Source organism: Falco biarmicus, chromosome 1, assembly GCF_023638135.1.
Source record: "Falco biarmicus isolate bFalBia1 chromosome 1, bFalBia1.pri, whole genome shotgun sequence".
NCBI lineage: Eukaryota > Metazoa > Chordata > Aves > Falconiformes > Falconidae > Falco > Falco biarmicus.
In genome coordinates, this window is record NC_079288.1 from 6,550,032 (window position 1) to 6,574,141 (window position 24,110).

The following is a 24,110-nucleotide window of genomic DNA, read 5'->3' on the forward strand; positions in this document are numbered from 1 at the left end:
AATCAGGCAAAGGAGGCAGCCAAGACAGCGTAAAAGCTCTTCCATGTCCTACATGGATGCCCTGGTGGCTGGGACCTGGGACCTGAACGGTGGGAGGGACCACATCCTCCTAGGACTGAATTAGCCCAGGAGGAGCTCCAGCTCAGAAGTCTCCCTCCTCCCTGATAATAATTACCTTTTCTAATACATGGTGACAGCTGTGAGCCCTTACTGTTAGCTGTCTAACCTTCAGTTTATTTCTGTAGCTTCAGCTACTCCTTTGGTTGGTCTTTGTCCCTTACCTTATGTCTAATAGTTGCTTATGAGACATTTTAGCATCTTAGTAAAAAGCCAACTAAATCATGTCAATTCTAGCTGCCTTTTTATTACATTTTCAGGGAACACTGTGGGGTTGCAGAGTTACAGTTTTCATTTAGCATACTGACTTGACCTTCCACCATCACTGTAGACCTTTCCTTAATTAAAAGGACACAGGCACACACTGCCTCCCAGAAGTCAAAACAAAATACCTCCAATTTAAAGTATTTTAACCATCTAGGTAATTGATATTTTCAATAGAGACTGAGAAGAAAATACTTCTAAATCTTGTTCACGGTAGACAAAACTGTGATAGATAATAGGTTAGGATATTTTAGAAACAATAAAGGGAGGCAAACAAGTTTTTGTTATCATGTCATAAGCATATATTTCTAAAATTATTACAATTAGATCAGTTTCTTAGGCTTACCTAGCTTTAAAATAGCATGTGAGTGACAGCTGGCACAACAGCGTCAGTGTTAACACTGCGGAGAATCAGAATCAACAAGGTTAAACCACATTCCTTCGAAGTCCACTTCCTTTCCATTTATCTTTTAATATCTCACCACCACTATCTGTCTGCACTCTTATCTCTGTATAAACTAACTGGACATTACTGCACACACCTGCCAAGATTTGCTGATTTAAAACTCAGTAGAAATTAATTCAACATGTTCAGTTACTTTTCAGTAGGTAGGTTGGGTTTTTTTAATCTAACAGCCATGAAAACATTTTCTAACTGGCTATTTGCCATAGGCACACTAGAAAAGGACCATGTACAAGTTATTACTCTGAAAGTTCTATCAAAAGCAAAGAGAGTTCTGGATTTTAGCTAGAAGGGGCAAGTCCATTACTGCCTATCTCTTTCCACCATCTCAAATTTTATTTACTCTTTCTTATCAAAATATGAACATGCTACTGCCATCTAGTCTCTGGAAATTCTGCTAATAACAGAACCAGTTGGCAACATAGTCTTAATCTGCTTAACCTTGAGTATAGAACTGGTCAGAAACAGCTGTCACAGTGTCTCAGTTGCATAATTCCTATCAATAAAAAAGTGGGGGTTTTTATTCTTCAAGGCATATTCAATGTGAACAGTATACATTTGGCATATTTTTTTATGTGAATTTTTGCTTTTTTCACCTTTAGCAATATCTTTCCCATTTCTTCCAACAATCTAAGCACAAAGCGATCAAAGACTGAGCTATCAATCCTACACAGTATCCCCAGTCCAGCCTGATACTTTGAGGTCTGTGTCCAAAGCACAGCATGTAGGTATGGTCCCAAGAGGCCCATCATTTTTTGTGTTTATACAGGACTTAATCTTACAACATCCATGGCTACAGGAGCTCAGCCACCCAATTCTCATTGCCTGCTGCTTTTTTGCTTCATACCACGTAAGTCTGAAATACCCTGGCGAGGTTGTTCATTTGCAATACCCTGTCTGAGGCAGACAGAAGTTTCTTCCAGCTGCTCCAATCCAACAAACTATCAATGCAGTATGTTGCACTGCACTAAAATTCATTTATATAAAGCAGTAGCGAAGCATGGCTTTCAAATTGTGGGTTCTGCTAAAATTCTCCAGAAGCAGCAAGAAAGAAACCTTTACTCTTTTTTTAATTTTTTGAGAGACCAAAAAACTTTTGGTAACATGCATAAATGATGAATTAGCATACTCATCTGAAATAAGGAATTCTGATTCAGAAAAGGTTAAAAGACTTCACAGTACTAAATGTAGTACAGTCAAGTGCTTTGAGAGAAGACAGGTAGTATTCATTACTTTATTCATTACTTGCTTTCTTCACATAAAAACAACAAGGAAGGGTCAATAAAATATCATAAAAATATGCTACCAATAAAAGCCTAATTAAAAATACATAAAGTATTTGCAGAAAAATCCATCATGGGTGAAACCTAAAGCCCTGTTTACCACACATTCCTTTAGCAGGACATGCCTATACTTCAAAGACAGAAACTAATAATCAAAGAGTCAGAGCTCTGGTCCCAATTCTGCAGGTTGTGAAATTACTTTGTGGCTTTGGGGTTTGTGGATTGTTTCTAAAGAGTATTGTGGCATTGACCTGTGGAGCCAGTTTTACGCAAAATAGAAATTACTACACCAAGATTGCTCCAGCTAAGGTAGATTTGGGCATATTTTGTTCCATTTTTACTTTCAGAACGGCGGTCACTGAGCTATTTTCAGTGAGGTGGCTAATGGACAAGCTTGGGAGAATGGTACTGCTGTGGTTTTAAGCAGAATGGTCCAGTCCTGACCATTCCTGCTTTAGGCATGATTAGTGCCATAAGAGAGGTATCAGACAGGAATACTTCCACGCACATCCAAGGCTGCAAATTAAAGCCTAACTCTAGGAGTTGTGGTTTCAGGCATAGTTCTCTATAGAAGTTTTAAAGTTCCCGTGCTCTAGATTGTCCCTTTGACCATCTGCCTGTACCCACAAACAAAACTTTATACACACTTACAGCCCTGCTGAGGACAGGGACATCACAGGAAAACCCACAAATTACTGTAAGATAAACTAGAGTGATGAAGACATCAGGTCTCCAGGCTCTTGGCTAAATCACAAGACAAACTGGAAGGAAATCAGGCAGATTTCTGATAGCCTCTGCTTGTATTTCAGCAAAATTTCTTTGAAATCAATTTCCCTCCATGAGGTACTTTGGTTTTGACATGTAAGCATTTTCCAGCAAAACCCTGTTTCAGCAAAAAAAAATCCCAACTAGTTCTGCTTATGATTAGTGCAAGGCCTGATTCTGTGTGAAGCCCAAGGGTGTGTTGAGTTAAGAGGATTTTCACTGTTTGATTTGTAGCTTAAAACCTCCCCGTCTACTGTTTCTAAGTCACAAAAGGCACAATAGCGGGACTGTTCTTCCTCCTAACTGGTAGAGCTATTCCTTGAGGCAGTTAATTGGGGGGGGGGGGGGGGGCAATAAAAAAATTACCTTTATTTTTCCAGATTCTAATATTCTAATGAACGTCTGTCTGTTCCATTCTCATAGGATTTTCTTTTAGAAATCCAGGAAAATGCTGAAAGAAAAAATGACAGGGTAAAAAAAAAATAAAATAAAATCAGTATCAGAAGCTCCAAAAGCCTTTTTTCCTGTGGCCTATTTGAAAATACATACATTCTTTTTAGATAGACTCAGTACTGGAAATAAATACTTCAAAGAAAGTTGGAAATCTTTTGTTAGAATTCTGAGCTTTCAGGCAGCACGTTCAGGCCTGTCCCCACAAATCTTTGTATACATTAACGGCCCCATTGAAATAAATGAAACCATGGGCCTGCCAATAAATGTAAAGTAAGGTAGGATGTGTGTTTACATTGCAGTTGTTTCTGTCGGGAGCACAATACATTGGGCCACAATACAAGGAGAGCAGGATGCAATGTCTAGGATGTAAAGTATTTAAATCCATCCACATTTAAAATGTTTTGGCTCCACTGTGATCTCATATATGAACTTCACATTCATTTTTTCTTATTTGATGTACCAAATAATAAAGTATCTAGAAATGGCTAATACTGCAGAAATCACCAAGTGATTAGAATGAAAACAGAATTTTTAAAAAGACACAGACTTCTTTACCAGCACAGAACACATCAGTTTTGTGATGCCATCCATCTTTCAAATGATCTTGTAAACTCATCAATATTTTGGTTGTGATCATCAAACAACCTTTGGGCAGCTTGAAGTAGATCGATTTTACCTGTGTACTGCGAGATGGTATTCCTTATTTTGTGCTCCGAAAGTGGCAGCTTATAACTCAAAGTGAATGACCATTATTAAATCTAAAGATGTACATGGTTTAAAATAAAATTTAAAAAATGGGGAATTCTAGAAAGCCATCAGAATTACTTAGCTGTAGCATCTTATATCAGCTGAAAATCTGTCCTTTAATGTTTGTGAAGAGGAAAATAAAAGTGCAATGAAGAGCTGGAAGAGACCATCTGTCTCCTTTTAGTTTGTTGTTTTGCTTAGGGCTGGGCCTGAACCAAAACCCTAATTCAGACATGTCCAGCGTTTGAAAGCAGTCACATCGCGGCCCCCTTGGATATTCAGAACTGCTGATAGCTGCTCACAACAGACACTAATGATACCCCTTGTAATGCTTTTTGTGAAATGCTTTACGGTCATTAACACATTTGCCATTAACTATCAATTACCTTGCAGTGTAATTATTTTGCCAGTTTTACAAAAGGGTAGACCGAGACAGCGACTGAGTCAACTGCAGTCATGACAACAGACCATGGCATAGTGAGGACCAGAACGTGAGATTTCATGGTGTTTTCAAAGTCCCAGAAATTCTGCCTGCCTGATTTCTCAAAAATCACTCATAGTGATAGATGGATATCTTAAATAGGCAAGTCTTGTCATTGTTACCTCTACAGCGAAAGTTAATCACCCTGCACTGTGCAGAGTACAACTTCCAGCTGTATTAAAGGACCATCATGAATTTTCCATTGTATATGCACAATATTCTGCCACCCAGAAAATCTTTTATCATCAATACCTGAACCTCTTTCTTTACCAGCTACTTTTTAAACTTCCAAATTTGTAATGTAAATATAGCAAAAGAGGCTGTAGAGGATTTGCATGACAAGGTTTTGGAGGGGGGGGGCGGGGAGGGCTACAGGGGGGGCTTCTATGAGAAGATGCCAAAAGCCTCCCCCATGTCTGACAGAGCCAATGCCGCCCAGCTCCAAGATGGACCCACCGCTGGCCCAGGCTGAGCCCATCAGTGACTGTGGTAGCACCTCTGGGAGAGCATATTAAGAATGGAAATAAAAATATCTGTGCCAGCAGAAGAGAGGAGTGAGACTATGTGAGAGCAGCAGCTCCGCAGACACCTGGTCAGTGCAGGAGGGGGCAGGGGGGCTCCAGGCACCAGGGCAGAGTCCCCTGCAGCCTGTGTGAAGCCCATGGCAAGGCAGGCCATCTCCCTTGGCCCTTGGAGGTCCATGGTGAAGCAAATATCCATCTGCAGCCCATGGAGGACTCCACACCAGAGCAGGGGGTGACCAAAGGGGGCTGTGACCCGTGGGAAGCCCATGGTGGAGCAGCTTTGCTGGCAGGACTTGTGGACCCATGGGGGGACCCACAGTGGAGCATTCTGTTCCTGAAGGACAGCACCCCATGGGAGGGACCCACGCTGGAGCAGTGTGTGAAGAACTGCAGCCCATGGGAAGGACTTATGTTGGAGAAGTTCATGGAGAACTGTCTCCTGTGGGAGGGACCCCACGTTGGAGCAGGGGATGAGTGTGAGAAGGAAGGAGCAGTAGAAACAACATATGATGAACGTGTAACCCCCATTCCCCATCTCCCTGCACCACTTGGGGGGAGGAGGTAGAGAAATTAGGAATTAAGTTAAGCCTGGGAAGAAGGGAGGGGTGGGGGGAAGGAATTTTTCTGATTGGAATGGTAATAAATGGAACTAATTTCCCCAAGTTGAGTCTGTTTTGCCCGTGACAGTAACTGCTGAGTGATCTCCCCATCCTTATCTCAACCCACAAGCCTTTCATGATATTTTCTCTCCCCTGTGTGGTTAGAAGGGGAGTGATAGAGTGGCTTTGTTGGGCACCTGGTGTCCAGCCGGGGTCAAACCACCACAGAGGCAGATAAAAAACAATGCCAAAAACAGAAGGCTGTTGTACAATAAATATGCCAAGCTAAGTAGGTCTCAAAATACTTTCTCCTGAGTTGCAGTAGGGCTGTAAGCATTGACAGTATTAAAAGTCAATGAAGCAGTGAAAATAATTTACAAGATATATCCTCAAAGTTCACAGAATGCTAGTACGGTAAGTATCTTTGAAAATGTCTCTAAATATATTTAGTATTTTTTCTTTGGATATATAGTCTCAAATTTGTTGAACCATTTAATTATTTTGACATCTTCAAACTTTGAGATGTTGATTGATTCTAATCAGTAGATCTGTAACTGAATAACTGCTTATCAAATTGCTGTTAATGAAGCAAATAGAGCAATTTATCCTTAACATGCACACATTTCATTTGTATACGTTACTTACACCATTCATCTGTGTGGAAAGTCGAGCCTTACTAGTTTCTACAAAACAAACTGCACTGTGGTAACAACAGCAAAACGACAGGCTTCCCTTTTAATTTTAATTCATATTGGAAATCTAATTTACAGCACTGCTGCTATGTGTAAAAGTAAAAAAGCCATGTATGGCTGTGTGAACAACTCCAGCTGCAAGAAAGTAAAACTATTGCCAATAACGTGAGAAAGAACAGCATAGCCTTTGTAATCAGAAGTCTGTGACATGCTGTGATGCGTCAGCTTTCAAGTTTTTGGTCTGAGTAGTCAGCCCAGCAAGAGCTACAGACTAACTACATGCATACAGATATGTATATATATATATGAGATCAAACGAGCAGCAATTGAATGCTGAGCTGTTTTGTATGAACAATCTGCTATAAATAGTTGGCCAGGTGAAAATATTTTCCTTCGTTGCTTGAGAAGCTGTCTTCGGTGTTTTGATTCATGGAAAATTTTCCTCCTCCTCCTATTCTGAAGCAATGTGAACAGCTTCTCTTTAGGTAGATTGTACTGTGGAATTGCTAGTCTTTTATTGCTGCTAGTAGTTTTACCCTTCTCCCCGTTCAATATTAACCATGGAGGAACCAGAAGGAAACGAGTGTGTCTGAGGAGCTGACAGAACCCTAGCTGCTGGTTGCCCCCGTCTTCGATCCGTTTGGCTCATTGACTGCAGATGAGTTTGTCGTGGCAGCAGCAGCCTCATTCATTCTTTGCTTTGCTCTCAAGTTTTGTCTGCATTGACATTAGAGCTTGGGTTTGTAATGCGGATGGATCTGTATGGTCAAAGGTACTTCACTGAAATGCAGTTTCTGGGAAATACAGGCAGATGACTGCAGAAGTCAGTGGCAGTGGAGCTATTCAATAGCATCACTCACGTGACATTGTCTCATCTACTCTGCAACAGTGACCTGTAACTGAACCTCAGCCAAAGGGACCAGAGTGTTTTATCTGGGTATTTTTAAGTAGTAGGAATTACATTGTCAAAGTAGATCAATTCTCATCCATTGTGAAACTGTTTATTCACCAGACTCAGTTGGCTGAGAACAGCATATGTATGGTGGGGGAATAAAGCTGCACAGGAATGGGACCAGCTACTGCTGGTCTTGTAGGCCTGCATAATAACTTGTCCCTGTTCCACCCATGAAACTGCCCTTGATATCAGGAGAATTTGTGATGGTTGCCAGATGCTAAGCCCCAACTCCAAGGTGTTCCTCTACTTCTGAGTGTTAAATACTTCACTTGTAAAGTACAGCAGAGGCATGAAAGATGCTAAAAAATAAGTTCTGTTCTATTGTTCCTTGCTAAAAACTTAGAAGTTCTATCAAAGATAGTAAGGACATCAAATCATTAATCTGAAGTATAAATACTTTAACATCACAACTCAGAGTATGAGCAGATTAGCCTATAGCAGTTCATCCAGCTATGTTCTAAGTTAAAGGCAGTTCTTGTGTCATCTTTTTTTTTCTTTATTCAAACAGCATAGGTACTTTGTAGTGCTTCAGATAACACAGAATAAACTTAACTAAAAAATTACAGAATGTAAAAGTTTAGGGCTCCAAAATTGGGAAATGAGAACAGAAAAGCTGGTTTTGCTTGCATTAGTTTGCTTGTCCATGCAGTCTTTTTTTTGCCTCCCTCTTCACTATCTCATTTGATCTGCCACAACGAAAGATCAAACAGGGTGAATCAAACAAGTCAAAACAACTCATAACATTGGGGATTTTTCAGCCACAGCCATCGATTCTTCTGAATTGCAGCATCACTCTGTACATTTAGGTCGTACTTAACGTTGCCCTCCTCATATGATAACAAGCTGTAGTACAATATTTTTAAAACACAGTTAAGTTAATGAAACATTTGAGATCTTTTGAATTTTTGAAATTTAGTGATTCTAATTATGGAACATCAAAGCTAAAACACGGAATGCAGACACAGTTTGACAGTACAAAGAAAAGGTGCAATACTCTAACCCACCAGAGCATCTGAACTTATTTTTCTGTGCTTTCAGAAACACTTGCAAGAGCAACCTGTGACATCCTTGGAATGATGTAGACAGCAGAGCAGCAGTGCTGCCCTTTCCCACAGTGATGGCCCCTTGAAAAAGCAGCAGTCTGATTTCAAACATATATTCACTAACCTCTGAACACCACTGTGAAAGGAAACTAGGGTATATTTAAGGACCATTTTGCTTCTCTAGGAAATGCATAGTGAGGAATGGCACGGCTGGATAGCAGTGCTAACATTAGAAGAATGACAGATTGTGACAGGAAGAAACAGGACAGAGAAGGGCAGGGGAGAGGTTTTCATAAAAGAAGTGGAATATATGGGTCTGAATATGGGCAAGGAAAACGTCATAGATATGGCACAGGCATCATTATAGAAAAGCATAATAATGAGCATGGCTCGAAAGGAATCCAGTCTGTGCTGGGCACATTTATCCACTAGCATGTTTTTGATTTCATCTCTTCATCTGCTGGCAGTAACCAAAGTTGACAGGGGCTATTGCAGCAAAATTCAAGTCTATTAAATGAAGGTGGGCATCCTCAGTTCTGCACAAAATATAGACTGACTTGATAAAACAGCTGAGTGTTATTGAAATTACAGGGGGAAAGTAGACAAATTGAAATTTGGACTGGAGCACAAGAGCCAACAGCAACTTTATATTATGTGTTTGAGAGATGTAATGCCCTGAAGTACTAACAAATGCATTTTTACATCTCATCCTGAGAATCTTACAGATTTTTTTCTGGAAATGTCCTAAAAATCTCAACCTTGATGTTCAAACTCACAATTATTTTGAGCAAACCTATTTCCCTGGTGAGTTGCCCTCTTTTCTTCTGCAGCAAATTTCTTCTACTTGACTCCCAGTTCTGCACAAAGTGATTTATTAGAGAGATCGCATTTTTTTTTCCCCTTCTGGAAAGTGTCATTTTCTGAACAAGATCAAATAATCTCCTGCGCTTCAGTATTGACTAATTTTAATTATTAAAGCTTTTCTCCTAGGAAAACCTCTTCATGCTGTTTGCTGAGAAACCAGCAATTTTTAATAGAATTCAGAAACTTCTTTTCTTGAGATCAGGGAACACTGGGGACTGAATTCTGACTTTAAACTGAGCTCACAGTTCAATGATTTTTTTTTTTATTATTAAGTAGGAAGAACTAGCTTTTTCCTTAACTTTTTTCTATCTGTCTGTCTCAATTTAAACTTGTAGTAATGGGCTTTACAAAGGCTAGAGTAATAGTAGCACATAATTTTCAGTAAAACATAATCATGTATATTTAAACGAATTATAAAGCTAAACACATACTTTGTGTATATACTAGTTACTAAAAATCAGAAATCAATCTTTTATTAGATATCATTTTAGATATGCAGTCCCCATTACCATAATTTTATATGGGATCCATTCCTCACAACAGCCTAGCAAACTGATATTGTTAAAATGTCAACGAAAAAAAGAATAGCTACATTTCTATTATAATTTCTCAATTTAAGTTCTCAGGTTTTCACATCATTGACAAATAATTAGATGTTTTAGCAAGGTAGCAGGATAATTACACTATTGCTCCATAAAGACGGCACTATCTGCATTTAAAGTTTAATGCAGCTTTACCTACAGACATTACAAACCAGCATATCTGACTACAACAACTGTTTACTGCAGTATAATGAAATCAAATACATGTTTAATGATGTAAGGTTGACAAAGTAATAAAGTAGTATTTAGAGTCAACATCTTCAATTAGGTGTCTACTTTGGTTGAAGAGTTCTTAACATTACAGTTCAAAGAGCTGGATTTTTATCCACTGTAATTTTCAGCTCCATTTCATCTGTGCACTAGGAGAAGGTTTCTCTTTTGCTGTACAAGAGCCATACCACAGGGTAACGTACATAACAAAGAAATTAAACAAAGGAAGAAGTGGCAGGCACAACGTTAGGACTAACAAGAAACTACAGCTGGTCAAATTTGTGAATAGTAATTTCATGGGGGAAAAACAAGACAAAACCCACAGGAGACATTGCTTGTATTACAAGAACTTTTCTTGCACATCTAACAAAGCAATACCATTCCAGTCACTGTGCACCAACACTGGTAAATATTGGCATGATTTTATGAGACTAGCATGAATTCATAGCTAACCACAGTATTTGCCACAGCCCAGCTTTACAGCCACGCTGTGAGCACACAGCTCCCTAACTGTGTGGGGATAGCAGCACCCACAATTCGCTCTTTAAAGCAACCATCCTCCCAAGGGTGTTTCGGCAGGTGGAGGTGGCCGCTGTCAGGGATGGGAAGGCAGGCACCATCACTGTTCTCTGCCTCCCCTCCTCCCCGATGATCAGCAATGCCACTCAAGGAAATAGTGCTGTGATGAGGCAAGTTGAAAGCAGGTTGTTGCAAGGCTGCAGCTGTACCTTTCACAATCCCTCACTTCATTCAGACATTAATTCCCCATGGAAGTGCCACTGCAGACCCCCATTCAGTTACTATTTTTAGGGATCTACAGCTCTTCCAGTGGGAACTGGGAGCAGCAAGAAATAAATAGTGTGTAGAATCTGCGTGGCAGTCAGAAACATTCTGAAGCCCAGGCCCTTTGCCAGCAAGAATAAGGAGCTGCTTTCACAGGCTGACTGAGGCCAGGCTTTCTGCCAACAAAAAATAGTTTAGTATGTGGACAAAAGTAATTTCAAAGACTTCTAATTAGATCAGCACCCAAATTCACCTTTTCTAATTGCAGAAAGTCTGATTGACTAAAGATTTCTTCGGGAGTTCAGCATTTTGGAGCATGGCATGTTCCCTGGCTTGCTTTCATTAAGGGAAAATATCTGTTTGGCATTTCAGGTGTTTCCATGCCAGTATTTTCACCATTTCAGCTACATAAATTAACATGCAAATGAATACAGACTGCATTTTATAATGGAAAAAAAAGCTTTAACTTCTGTTGTCTGATGCAGATAGCCTGCTGATACAAATTGCAAGTGTGACTGTACTACTGCCCCTTTCACCACCATCATGTCCAAGAGGTATAATTTCAGTACTAAAAGGACTCTGGACTCATCTATGTTTTAAAACACTTGCGGTATTGATCTGAAGTGCCGTTGCCGCACTCACCACCCCATCCAGTGAAGAGCTGAATTACCAGTTAAAAGATTCCAGATTCATAACGAGCCGGATTACATTTTGAACCCTGACATACAGGATCCCCAAAGCACTCTGTGCTCAGGAACCTCCCTTCCACAAACCTCAAATCACATTAGGCAGATCTACTTTTAAGGGTAGAGATGGTGACCATGGCTTCACCCTCTGTTCATTCTTCCCTCCGTCTAATTCCTAACTGAAGCACTATTCGCTTTTTTTACAATTGTGCTGTCTGCGTAACTCATTTTCTTTGCCCTTTTGTCTATTTAATATTTACATCTCTCTGCTCAGACAGCCCACAGAGACATGGCAGGTACCATATTTCTCTTGGAGATGCAATTGGTTTTCATTATTTTTCAATGACCTTAACTTACAAACTTTAAAAACTTGTGAATAAAAGTGTAATTCTGAGGTGTATTCACAAAGGTAACTCTCGGCTTTACTTCCTAATGTTCAGATGGGATTTTCAGAGGGTTTCTTGTTTCTAAGCATTCGTGTTCTATAGACAAGACAAACTGAAACAGAGGTCGTTGGTGCTTAGCTAGTCTGGGCAACAGTCACCAATAAGTTAGAAAAAGGTTGCTACTGTGCTGAAATATGTAATGAGAAAGTTTCTGAAGCAAATGGAAAAGGACAGGTTCCTTTCCTGTCTACATGAAGCCAAGACATTTATTTGTTGTGGGTGTAATGAAGCAGCCTTGAGGGATGATACAGAACAGGAAATTGCAAAAAATACCCTTAAGAAAGAAAACCACTGTTAGGTCTGTGAACTTCAACCAACTGCATTATAATTAAGGCTACTGGAAAGGCTTCTGTGATTATCATCATCATCTTCTCCTGCTTGTTTGTAAATGGCACTGATCTGCAGGTGTGTGGCTCTACTGAACTGCTCTTACCACGTGGCAGTTTCCAGTGCCCTTTGCAAGGTACCCAGAAGAATGTGTTCTTATGATAAACAAATGCTGCTGTGTGCAATTTCGTGCCCTTTTAATTTATGCTGTACTGCACTTGTTCAGTAGTGTTTGCCAATATCCTACTTGCTTTCACCAAATCTGCAGATAGAGCTAAAAGGCTTACTTTAGATAACCGGCTTAGTTATTTCTAAGTGTTAGTTATCTTTCCTATTGAGTGCAATGCCAGTCAACTCATTTAGAAACAAGATAATTTAATAGTTGTCTGCCTTAAGCTGTACTATGTCATACTCTTAGATAATTCATGTCGCCTTGTTTCGTCTGTGCTCATTATTTCTCAGCTTCAAACTTACCTTTTAAACTACAAATGTGAAACTCTTATGCAATTTACATAAACAACTAAAGGCAGTTGTACTTCCCTTAGCTTTAAAAAAAGCTTCCAGTATATTCTTAAACAAACAAAAAAAAAAACCCCACCCTTATTTTCTGCCTATAGGGTAGATCTGTTCCTTCTTTCCTCTCAGTCTTTGACTCTGCACCTTAAACAGGAAATCCTGGTGTGAATTCTTCAAATGATTTCTAAAAATTTGACTCTGTATTATATCATCTCACCTACTGCAGCATTAATATCCTAAAGGATCTTCAATAATTCAATAAAACATTCATTCCAGAAATGCTTTTAGCTATTTTGAGTCAAGCTGGGCTTCCTCAAACTTTTCTCTGTTTGAGCCATCAACTTACATTCAAAGATTTAATGCTACAATCACTAGCAATTACATTTATTTCAGGTTCTTCTCCTCTTTTATCACGCTTTAAATGTTTTCCTGTTATCACTCTTTAAGGTGCTGGAAACCAGTGTCCCACAGTCTCCTGCCAAAACTATTCTGAGCTTCTTTTTGTGCTTTTAATGGGTGATGTGTCACTGATTGTCATGGATCAATAACATAAATTGAACTTCATAACATGACATACATTATCTAGATGCTTTCTCCAACACTGTTAATGTTAGATCTGAGCATCTCACAGCATTGTGAATGGAGAATTGCAGCTATTCCCATATCAGAGATGGCAAGCTGGGTAGAAAGGGTAGGAAGATTTGCTTAAGGGCAGAGAAGGAGCTGAACATAATTTTCTTAAGTCATAGATGAGCAACCCAATCACTAAAGGGGAAGGACACTCCTGAAAGAAAAGCATGTGTCAAGGAATCATAGAATTGTTTCATTTGGAAAAGACCTTTAAGATCATCAAGTCCAACTGTTAACCCAGCACTGCCAAGTCCAACACTAAACCATGTCCCTAAGCATCACATCTACACAACTTTTAAATACCTCCAGGGATGGTAGCTCCACCACTTCCCTGATCAGCCTGTCCCAATGCTTGACCATCCTTTCCGTGAAGTTTTCCTAATTTCCAACCTAAATATTCCCAGCATGCTGCTGGCTCATGTTCAGCCGGCTGTCAACCAGCACCTCCAGGTCCTTTTCCACCGAGCAGCTTTCCAGGCACTTTCCCCTCAGCCTGCAGCGTTGTGTGGGGTTGTTGTGACCTAAGTCCAGGACCCAGCACTCAGCCTTGTTGAACCACCTCGGCCCATCAGTCCAGCCTGTCCAGACCCCCCTGCAGAGCCTCCTGCCCTCCAGCACGTGAACATTCTCCCCCAGCTTGATGTCACCTGCAAACTTCCTGAGGGTGCACTCGATCCCCTCCTCCAGATCACTGATAATGACATTGCACAGGGCTGGCCCCAGCACTGGGCCCTGGGGAACATCACTTGTGACTGGCCACCAGCTGAGTGTGACTCCATCCACCACCACTCCTCAGGCTCGGCCGCCCAGCCACTTTTTTATCCAGTGAAGAGCACAACCATCCAAGCCATGAGCAGCCAGTTTCTCCAGGAGAATGCTGTGGCAAATGGTGTCAGCAGCTTTACTAAAGTCTAGGTAGACACCATCCACAGTCTTTCTCTCAGCCACTAAGCAGGTCACGTTGTCATAGAAGGAGATCAGGTTAGTCAGCCAGGACCTGCCTTTCATAAACCCACACTGGCTGGGCCTGATCCCCCGGTTATTCTGCAGTTGCCATGGATATACTACTAATATTTTACAATTCCACTGGTTTAAAACAGAAAGTCTCATCTCACCAAGTGCCTATGGCCATCCTCCATATTCACACACCGCTTTCCCTTCCCAAAGGGCAAGCAGACCACCTCCCTTTTCCCCGCCTCCCTCAATAGCAGCCAATTTCCATACATCGGGTGCCAAGTTCTTCTCCCACGCTACACCTGCCAGCAGGGAGCAGGGAAGGAGAGGTCACCAGGCCATGCGCTGTGGCAGGAGCGGTAATGACAGACTGGATGCCTGTACTAGGCTGAGATCAGGCAACAAAAGAGAGCCTTCGGGTAGCTAGGCAGGAGTTGCTGCCCAAATGGGATGGACAAGGACTTCCACAAACCTCAGATGGGCCACACCAAGAGCTTCTTGAAATACACCCTCAATGATACTCTGTGCTTTCCTCGTATATACACCTTATTGTGCTTTTAAGAACCTAAAATCCCATGCTTCATTTTTACCACAAAAAAATTATATTCTTAAGAGTACACTTCCATATCCAAGAGAGCAGGTAAAACTGATAATTGCCTTATTTCTGCTTCTGGTTTGTAATCCTAACACTAACCTTTTCTTTGCTTGTTAGTTAATATCAAGTATATTAAGCTTGACAATTCCTTTTCCTACTAGATTGTCAAATGAGGACAAAAGGGATAAGGGCTACATCAACAACTAGATTTTCACTAGCTCGAATTCTATTCACTTTTTTTGCTTGTTCTTTTATTCATCAGTCTGTGATATTTCACTGTCTGCTGTTGCCCATCATGCCCACCCTTTGAACAGAGATGTAGCTACAGATGGTACTTTGGCAAGGTAGACTGAGAGCTGTAGTGGCATCACATGTTGTTAGAGAAGGCTCGAAATGTTAATGCATCTCTGTCGCACCGTTCAGTGACCTTGCACGTGTGTCCTTTTGACTCGATGTCTCAGGGTAACACAGTGAACAACCAAAATAGCATCAATCGTCTACTTCATCACATTTCTGACTTGCAGGAACCATTTTCTGCTGTTTTCTGGACTGATTGCTAAAGAAATACAGAATTCCCCCAGAAATTCAGAGCACCGTTATATAACTGAATCTCACAAATGGAGCGTTTATACTGAATTCATCATCATGGTGCCTGAGCATCTGTTGTATTTAAAATGAGAAAACAATTTAAATGTAGTGTTTAGTCAGAAAATCCTGCACGAATCCAGAAATGATGATAGGCTCATCTAATAGCCTTTTTTCCTACATTACCCCTATTCTCTCTAAGATGTAACTTTTGTAGATGATGGATTGGGTCGGTGCCAAATTACAGCTTGCAATGAAATTTTGCATTAGCCAAGACATAATCAACATTAAACATTTGAGTCTAAGACTTCATTTTGATCCTCACACAAAGTGAATTGCAGAAGAGTGTCATTTATTTATGTTTATCCAGCTCTTGCTCATCTGCTAACAATGAATGACAAGAGTGGTTGACTAGCAGGTCAGCCAAAAACACCCCATGTTTAGAGTGATCGGTGGTGGAAGGCTTCAGCAAACGACTGCCTTGTCAAAAATTCTCCTAAGTCACACAGCAACCAGCATCACACACATCTCTGTACCTCTGGGGCTCAATTTGGATTTTTCCTTCATTGTGTTTTCTACTATCTGGAAGACAGTACAAATGATTGTGACACTTGCAACACTTGCAGCAGCATTTGGATGGCAGGAGTCCATCACCTTTCACATCTACTTCTTCAGCCTATCATTTACTTAATTTTTTGGTGTTAGCAGAAAGGTGAAAAATCCTAATAGCAAATTCCAAGACCTGCACATGCAATCTGATCTCATAAGCTGGTAATTTGTACTTTTTACTGTAGTCCTGTGGATTTTTAAAAGAAACATTAAATTTTAAATATTGTCTAAAATACCGTTTTTTCACATGCAAGTGAATTAAAGACTTACAAAAGAAATAAGAACATAATAATATTAAAGAGAAATACCTTGAAATCATTTACACTTTATTCATGTCGTATTTTTCATATTTTCTAGCTGCTATGGTTGCATATAAACAAGTAATAAGTATGTTTTGCTCTGTTATTAGCCTTATCAGTGTGAGATACCAAGTGAGCAGCCAAAATGACTGTCCTGCTTCATATCGGATTCTCACCAATCTCTTTTCAAATTGCTACTAAACAGCCAGTGAGAGTACCTTAGAACAGATGCCCCAGAAAGCTTGACTCTCACTCGCCTTTCATTTGTACGCCTGCATCTAGAGATAACAACTATAAACCTCAGGCAGATTATGCTACTTTTTTTTTTTTTTTAAGAGTCATAATATATGGAAAATAAAACACAGTGTTAACTGCTTACCATGCTAAGTAATGCTTAACTGGATAAAGCTTGCCATTGAACACCATTTGTTGAACAGAAGTATTGCAAGTTATTTCTTGTTACCAACTGGTCTAATGAAGAGTTAGACAACACTTGCAGTTTAAATGCTAATTCCTAGCGTACCATTATTTCTGGTAAAGTAGATTTGGAAGCCAAGTATAGTTAACTCCTGACTGCATTTCCACTATACAGCATGATGCATTATTGCATTTCTCTGTTGCTTTTATACAGCTGTCTGCTCAGAAGCAGGAGAAAACGCAAGTTCTTTCCTTGCATTCTTTTAAGTAAAAAAGAATTATAATCTCTTTTATTTATCAGGGGTACAATTACTGGCATATTGCTATAAATGTGGATGATGAGCCTTTCTATTAAACCAGCATTTTATAGGCATTTCTTTAAAATCACAAAATAACTGTCAAAAGCATTAAAAAAAACCCAAAAACACAAACCACATATGTCAGCAACAGCCTAAAGGACCTCAGTTTAATAGAGAGAACGTCAAAGAGAGTCAGAGATTTAAAATTATTTCAAAGAAACATTTTTTGCATTTCTCCTTTGTTATATTAAACTAAGTTAATCCTTATAGCTGATCTTCTTAAAACCACAATAGGTTGCTAAAATATTAAGTAAACTGCTGGAAATACAGGTGGCCATGTGAAATTTATTTTACCAATTTACCGACAACGTAAGAGTACCTCACTGCTGTGGTAGCGCTGCTGAGGTAGATCTATGGATTAATTAATAAGTATGAGGGTAATACTACCTTGGCAGATCCTAACATTTCGTCGTAGAGTGCCCTGTGCATGAGAAAACTAGTAACTTGTGCCTTGAGCAGCTCAGGAGTATCCACCAAGATACTTACAATCTTCTCCTTGAGCATGTGTGTTGACAAAGTTTGGTCAGTATAAGAACTCAGGAAAAGACAAGCAACTATGAAAAAAAATAAGTTTGGGGTTTTTTCTTCCTTGAATACCCCATGTGGTATTTAGGCCTATTATTAAGCAACACATCATAAAAAGTTATTCATCACTTGCCAAAGACAGGAAAATTTCCACTGCATCACTGCCGGATATTGGTCCAGTTGGGACCACGGGTTCTAAGGAGCCTGGTGCATGTTTGCACAGATGGTGCTGTACCTCTCCATGAAGCAAGAGGTTCATTTAATTTAATTTAAGAGAAATCGGACAAATTTGTCAGCCATACAAATTACACATCCTAGAACCAGGTGACATTTAACAAAACAGCGAACATCTCAATTCTCATACTTATTCAGATACACAAAATTAATACCATAAAGAACTCTCAGGTGATATGACATTACTGCTCTTTCCAAAGGGTTTTACAAAACCTGTAAGAGCAACTATATTTTAACACTGGAATATCAAGTGTTGATATCAGTAGGTTTTAACTCATTAAAATTATTTTCCTGCCAAGCAGAAATTACATTTCTGTTGCTGTTTTTATTAAACTTTGGATCAACAAAAAAGTGCAATTTTTTTCCTTAAAAAAATCTTAGTCACTTTTTACAAGGACTTTGAAGCAAAACAAACCTTTAACTTGTCTTCTTTGGCTATTTCATTTACTTTTATTCCCTGCTGTGCTAGAAACATGCTTTCTGCTTGCTGTCAGTCAGGTATCCCAACGGTTTATCAAGTAGCACCCCATAATATAAATATTATAGTTGCAGATTAGCTGTTCCTAGCTGCCATTCACTTCATGGTTTAGATCCTCTGTCAAATCAAAATGTTTATTCACTCAATTAAAACAGTTAGAAATAAGAATAAAGGGTATTCCATCATTCCCAAGAGGACTCTGTAAACATGTGTATGTAAAGTACTGTGATACTCTAAATTCCCTGTTTCATATTTCTCCATGTCTCACTATGGTAGAACATCTCACAGTGATGTGACATTTGTAAAAGCGTTATGCATGCACATTAGATCAGAGCTCTGTAACTCACAGAGCTCTTTGTCTAAGTTAAAAAATTGCTAAAAAATTGCTGAAAGGAGTCCCTGGAATTTTTGGCACCCACAACCATCAACACAGCAAACTGCCTCCTTTTGCTTAGCCAAAGAACCTTGGTCAAATGCCACACAGAAAATATCTTGCTACTAGCTCTGCCCGAAGACGCACATTTCACCTGGGTGAAGGAGCAAGAAAAACAGCCAAACCCATTGCAGAGGAAAAACAGCACAAGCAATATGAGTACTATGAGTAGAGGGCTGAACTTTAACAAACTACAGGCAAAGAACAGGTTATTACCGTTATAAACATACATGCATATGTGTTGGGAAAGGGAATCAGGTGTTCTCCCTGCAGTGGCCTGAACACGAGCCATCATATCAGCCTATCTATATTATTTTTCCCCAAGGACACAGCCTACCAGTCTGAGGAGATTACTCCTAACTTACTGGTGTCAGCTCTTGCTGACATTCCCACCAACAACCACCTCAGGCATCTAAAAAGTGCTGTGTCTGCTCCTGGTCCAAGGCACATACTTGGGTGATGGAACAAGGGCACATTCTGTTTTTTCATCAGCTAAAAGAGAGTAATTAATCTTAATTCTCTTCTTCTTCCTGAAAAATACAACTTTCATAGCTTGAGGAAAACAAAGAACTATCAGTTGTTCGGTGGCAAATTAATCTTAAAGGGGGAAATCTTCCAAAGAAAATCAATAGCTTATAACAAGATTCTGGATAGTGTTTGAGCCCTGAAACCCTAACTAGAATCAGAGGGTACTTTCAGCACCACAAGTTTGCTCTTGTTGTGCTTTGGTTTTAATGCCATGTCATCATTTGGAAAACTGAGATTTTCACATACGAGCAATTTTAGTTATGTGTGGTTTTACCTTCATGGGAGACTCTAGTAATATTAATACAGACTATAAGATTACAGGTATCTCAAGCAACTTTAAAGAAATTATTCTCAAAAGAAGGAATTTAATAGGGTATTACATTTTTTTATCCTGCATGTAATATTCTACATCTAAGACATCTTTATTCATTTGTAGCTTTCTAAATTAGTCTGTTCCATGTGAGAAACTCTGAAAATGATGTCTTCTTACATTAAAAAAAAAAAAAAAAGAAAAACCTAATGAGTTTGACCATGGTGCCATGGAAACAGCTTTAAAATTAATTTGGGTGCAGGGAAGAAGGATACAACTCTAACACAGAGAAACTGACAGGTTTTAAAAGAAAAAAGGTCTGTCTTCATTCGGCTCTGGGATCTTTGAGAAACAATAATGCAGAAGGCAAGGGGATCTTTTCAAACTATATCAAAGGAAAATCTCTCAAGCACACTCTCCAAGATGGTTCGTTACCAAACAGAGATGGGTTAAGGAGAGGAGGAATGGGGCAGAGACATACAAACCTGCAGGAATGGGAAACTTGAAGCCAAACCCACTTGAAAGCACAGTAAAGAATGCCAGTTCCCAGACAAGTACTTTTATTGTTAAGATTGTGCAATACAGTGTGGAGAGATCATTTCTATATCACCAAAGGAAAAAACTGTTCTAATTTCTAATCAGTTCAAGTCTGTTAACTCATTCCCACGAATACCTATTGACTGCCTGCAGTCTGGGTGTGAGTTTTGCGCAGAGTGAATTGTGTTTCTCTCTGACATGAAGAGAGGTCTCCAATAAAGACAGCATTACGTGCTGAGGCCCATATCTCTTATTGCAGTACAGTGCGTTATGCAAGACTAGAGCTGCACTGAACAGTGGGCTCCTTCCAGAGAGGCTGGGACAAATATCCTATATATGGTCATACATACTTTCCTATATGTGGTCATATATACTTTAGGAGGTTTATTTCCGTAAGTCCCATCAGTGAAAATGAGTTTGACACTGACTCAGGGCTTCTATGTGTGCAAGAACTTGGTCTTTACTTTTACCCATTCCTGTAGTAGACATTTTGGTTTATTAGATAAACTAAGTTAATCTAAGTGTCTTGGTTTCAGCTGGAATAATTTTCTTCTCAGTAGCTGATACAGTGCTGTGTTTTGGAGTCAGTACGAGAATAACGTTGATAGCAACAACTAAAACATCAGTGTGTTAAGTAATGCTTACTCTAAATCAAGGACTTTTCAAGCTTCCCATGTTCTGCCAGTTAGCAAGTGCACAAGAAGCTGGGAGGGAAGCAGAGCCGGGACAGCTGACCCAAACTAGCCAAGGGGATATTCCATGCCACAGAAAGTCATGGTCAGGATATAAACTGGGGGGAGCTGGCCAGGGACTCCGATCGCTGCTTGGGGACTGGCTGGGCATCTGTCAGCATGTGGAGAACAATTGTATCGAGCATCACTTGCTTGGGGTTGGAGGTTTTTTCCATTTGGGTTTTATTCCTCTCTTTCTCTCCTCTTTTCATTACAAATATTATTGCAATTATTATTATACTTTATTTCAATTATTAAAATGTTCTTATATCAACCCATGAGTTTTACCATTTTCCCCAATACTTTTCCCCATCCTGCTGGGTGTAGAGGGGAGTGAGTGAGTGGCTGCGTGGTACTTAGTCGCCAGCTGGGGTTAAACCATGATACCAAGTCATTGTTATTCTGGGACTTTGTACAGAGGGAATTTTAGTCTAAAGCACATTTCATCACTTATTTTCTTGATAATTCACAAGTTAGTTTGTCTGCCAGACTGAATTGTTGTACATAAAAAGAAAAATACGTTACTAAGCCTAAAAATTTCAGTGAGAGCACAGTACCCAGAACCATGATGTTATCAAAGTTCAGTAGTACCACAAAGTGATGACTAATGAGCCTATAACCTCTGTGTGCTGTGGAGTAAATGCTCTCATTAATTCTTTACAAGACCTTTAGGAAACATACTGCATTCATCCTCTTCCTAGCTGTCAGAATTTAGTAGATGACTTTGCCTACTTTGACATTTTTACTTTTTCGTTCCAGTTTGGTTTGTTTGCTTGCCTTAAAAAATGCTTACTGTGTGAACTGCAAAAAGGACAACCAATAGTTCCCAATCCAGACAGGACAAAACTAACTGAAATTAACACATAGCAGTAATTTTGACCCGTACCGTATTCTTTGGTCTGTGAACTGTTAGGTGTAAATAGTAAAGCTATGTGCCAAAGATCTTTTAACCTTATCAATGCAAATATTCTCTTTCTTTTCAGAATTTCCACTACTGCTTTTTACACCAATGTCTAAGCACTAAAACAGCACCACTAAGGGATTTTGGGGGTGAAGAGGGACAGTGCTTGGTGGATTTTTGTATTAGGAAAGCTCATAAGATCTGATTCTGAGTAATTTACTTATAGGAAGGATAAATTATGCAGTCAGAGCAGAGTGTAGGAAATAGAACTGTCTGAACACTCCCAGAGTTCGGGTGCATCACTTATTTCTCACTTATCATAGATTGAGATAATAATGGTGTATAGGTTACACATGAATTGGGGTGCTGTTATAATTCAGATCACTACTGGTACACGTGTTGGTGGACATACATATTTGGATGGCAAAGCAAGGCTTTGTCTTTGTCACTTGATTGTGTACTGCAGATCATATAAGGAGGTCACTCTTGCAAAAAATCTTTGCAGTTTTATTTCACTACTGAAGCGCCAGACTTTGCATTCATCCAAAAGACAAAGTCACCAATGCTGGCACTAAACCCCATCTCAGTGGTTTTTTTGGGGTGGGTTTTTTTTCCTAATAATAAACATGGAACACACACTATGATGAAATTTCTTTACTGGAAGTATTAGTCCTTGGCTATTTGTACAGTCAAAAAGACTACCAGACATAGATCAAGTTAATACTGATGTTGTTCATAGTATGTAAGTCCAGAAATTTCAGTGGACAGCCTTTAGATTTATGCCAGCACATGGAAAACACACCTAATTTTTAAATACAAATATCAAGCTGCTATAATTCTGAAAATGCCAGAACAACCACCTTATTTTTCTAATTGACATCTGAAAACTAAAAGAGAGATCTTTAGTCTTTCAAATTCTTAGAAGTACTTAACTGCCTCACAAGTTCATTGAAGTCATTCATCTTTTAAATAAATTGAGGCTACAAATCGCAATGCAAATAGTAACAGTGTCCAGTGATCCCAGACAAATCAAATACCATTGCTTTGGGTAAGACATGTATATATGCAGGGAGAAAGGTGAACTGTTTCTTCATAATTTAAAAGTTCCAGCAAATCATAAAACTAAAAAGCAGAAGGAAAGCTGTAGGAGCTAAGGAGAACCTGGTTAACAATAATACAGTAAGTGCCTAACTGTAGGAGCTTTTGTAACCGAGTTTGTAAAATCTGAATATTAATATTTTGAATTCTGTGAGTGCTGGTTTAAACAGCTTCAAACCCATAGCCCATATGTTTCTTCAAATATTTCAACCCTTGACTCCTCTGTGTTTGGCTTGAGGCTGAAAAGTACAGATTACTTGATGCCCATGGCAAGTGCTGTTGCAACAGGGAAATTATGTCAACCCCTGCAGTGCAATTCATAACTTGATGTGGGTAAATTCACTTACTGGCAATTTAGAAGAAAACATGCTGGTGCTGTGCCAGTTGGAGCCAGATGGTGACTGAAATTATTAAAATCATGCATGTTGCAAACCTCTGAAAAATTGCACTGTTACAAAATATCCTAAGCATAGATGGGATCCTAATACAAACCAATTAGTGTATAAACAGTATTTGCAAACAGTGTACGGTATGAGTTGCTACTGTTTAATTGTAATCTTTCCCTTCTTGTTTTCTAGGTTCAACTAATCCACTATAACCACGAGCTGTACACAAATGTCACAGAAGCTGCAAAAAGTCCTAATGGGCTGGTGGTAGTTTCCATATTTATGAAAGTAAGTATTCAGTATCATCAACACAACATATAGACAATGGACTTTTCCCATGAACTGTAAATCTAGGAATTACACTCCTCATTATACTATAGCAATGCCTAGAGGCTCTGATCTGAAATCCAGAGGCAGCATCATCCTAGGAACTGAACACACAATCTCTACTCCAAAGCTTTTACAGTTTAACGTAAGGAAAATGGAAAGCAGGGGAGAAATCCTTACATCATAAACATCACTCGTAACACTTTAGTAGCTATGACAAAAGCTACTAATTTTGCAGATTTGGTGTTTCTTCATGAAATGTTATTCATTCAATTAAAAGTGAATCTCTCCTAATAGGTTGAGGCCCTGGGAAAGAGGGCACATTTGCTCTTTGTAGACATGCTGATGTTTCAA

The 24,110-nt window shown here is 39.4% G+C and overlaps 1 protein-coding gene across 2 annotated transcripts in view; it reads left to right on the plus strand.

Annotated features, from left to right (window-relative positions):
- Nucleotides 1-24,110, plus strand: part of CA10 (carbonic anhydrase 10) — a 209,863-nt gene that overhangs the window by 172,045 nt on the left and 13,708 nt on the right. For both annotated transcript variants that reach the window (XM_056326431.1, XM_056326432.1), the window contains exon 7: nt 23,622-23,717. In XM_056326431.1, the coding sequence (XP_056182406.1) occupies nt 23,622-23,717 (96 nt within the window). The remainder of the gene's footprint in view (nt 1-23,621; nt 23,718-24,110) is intronic.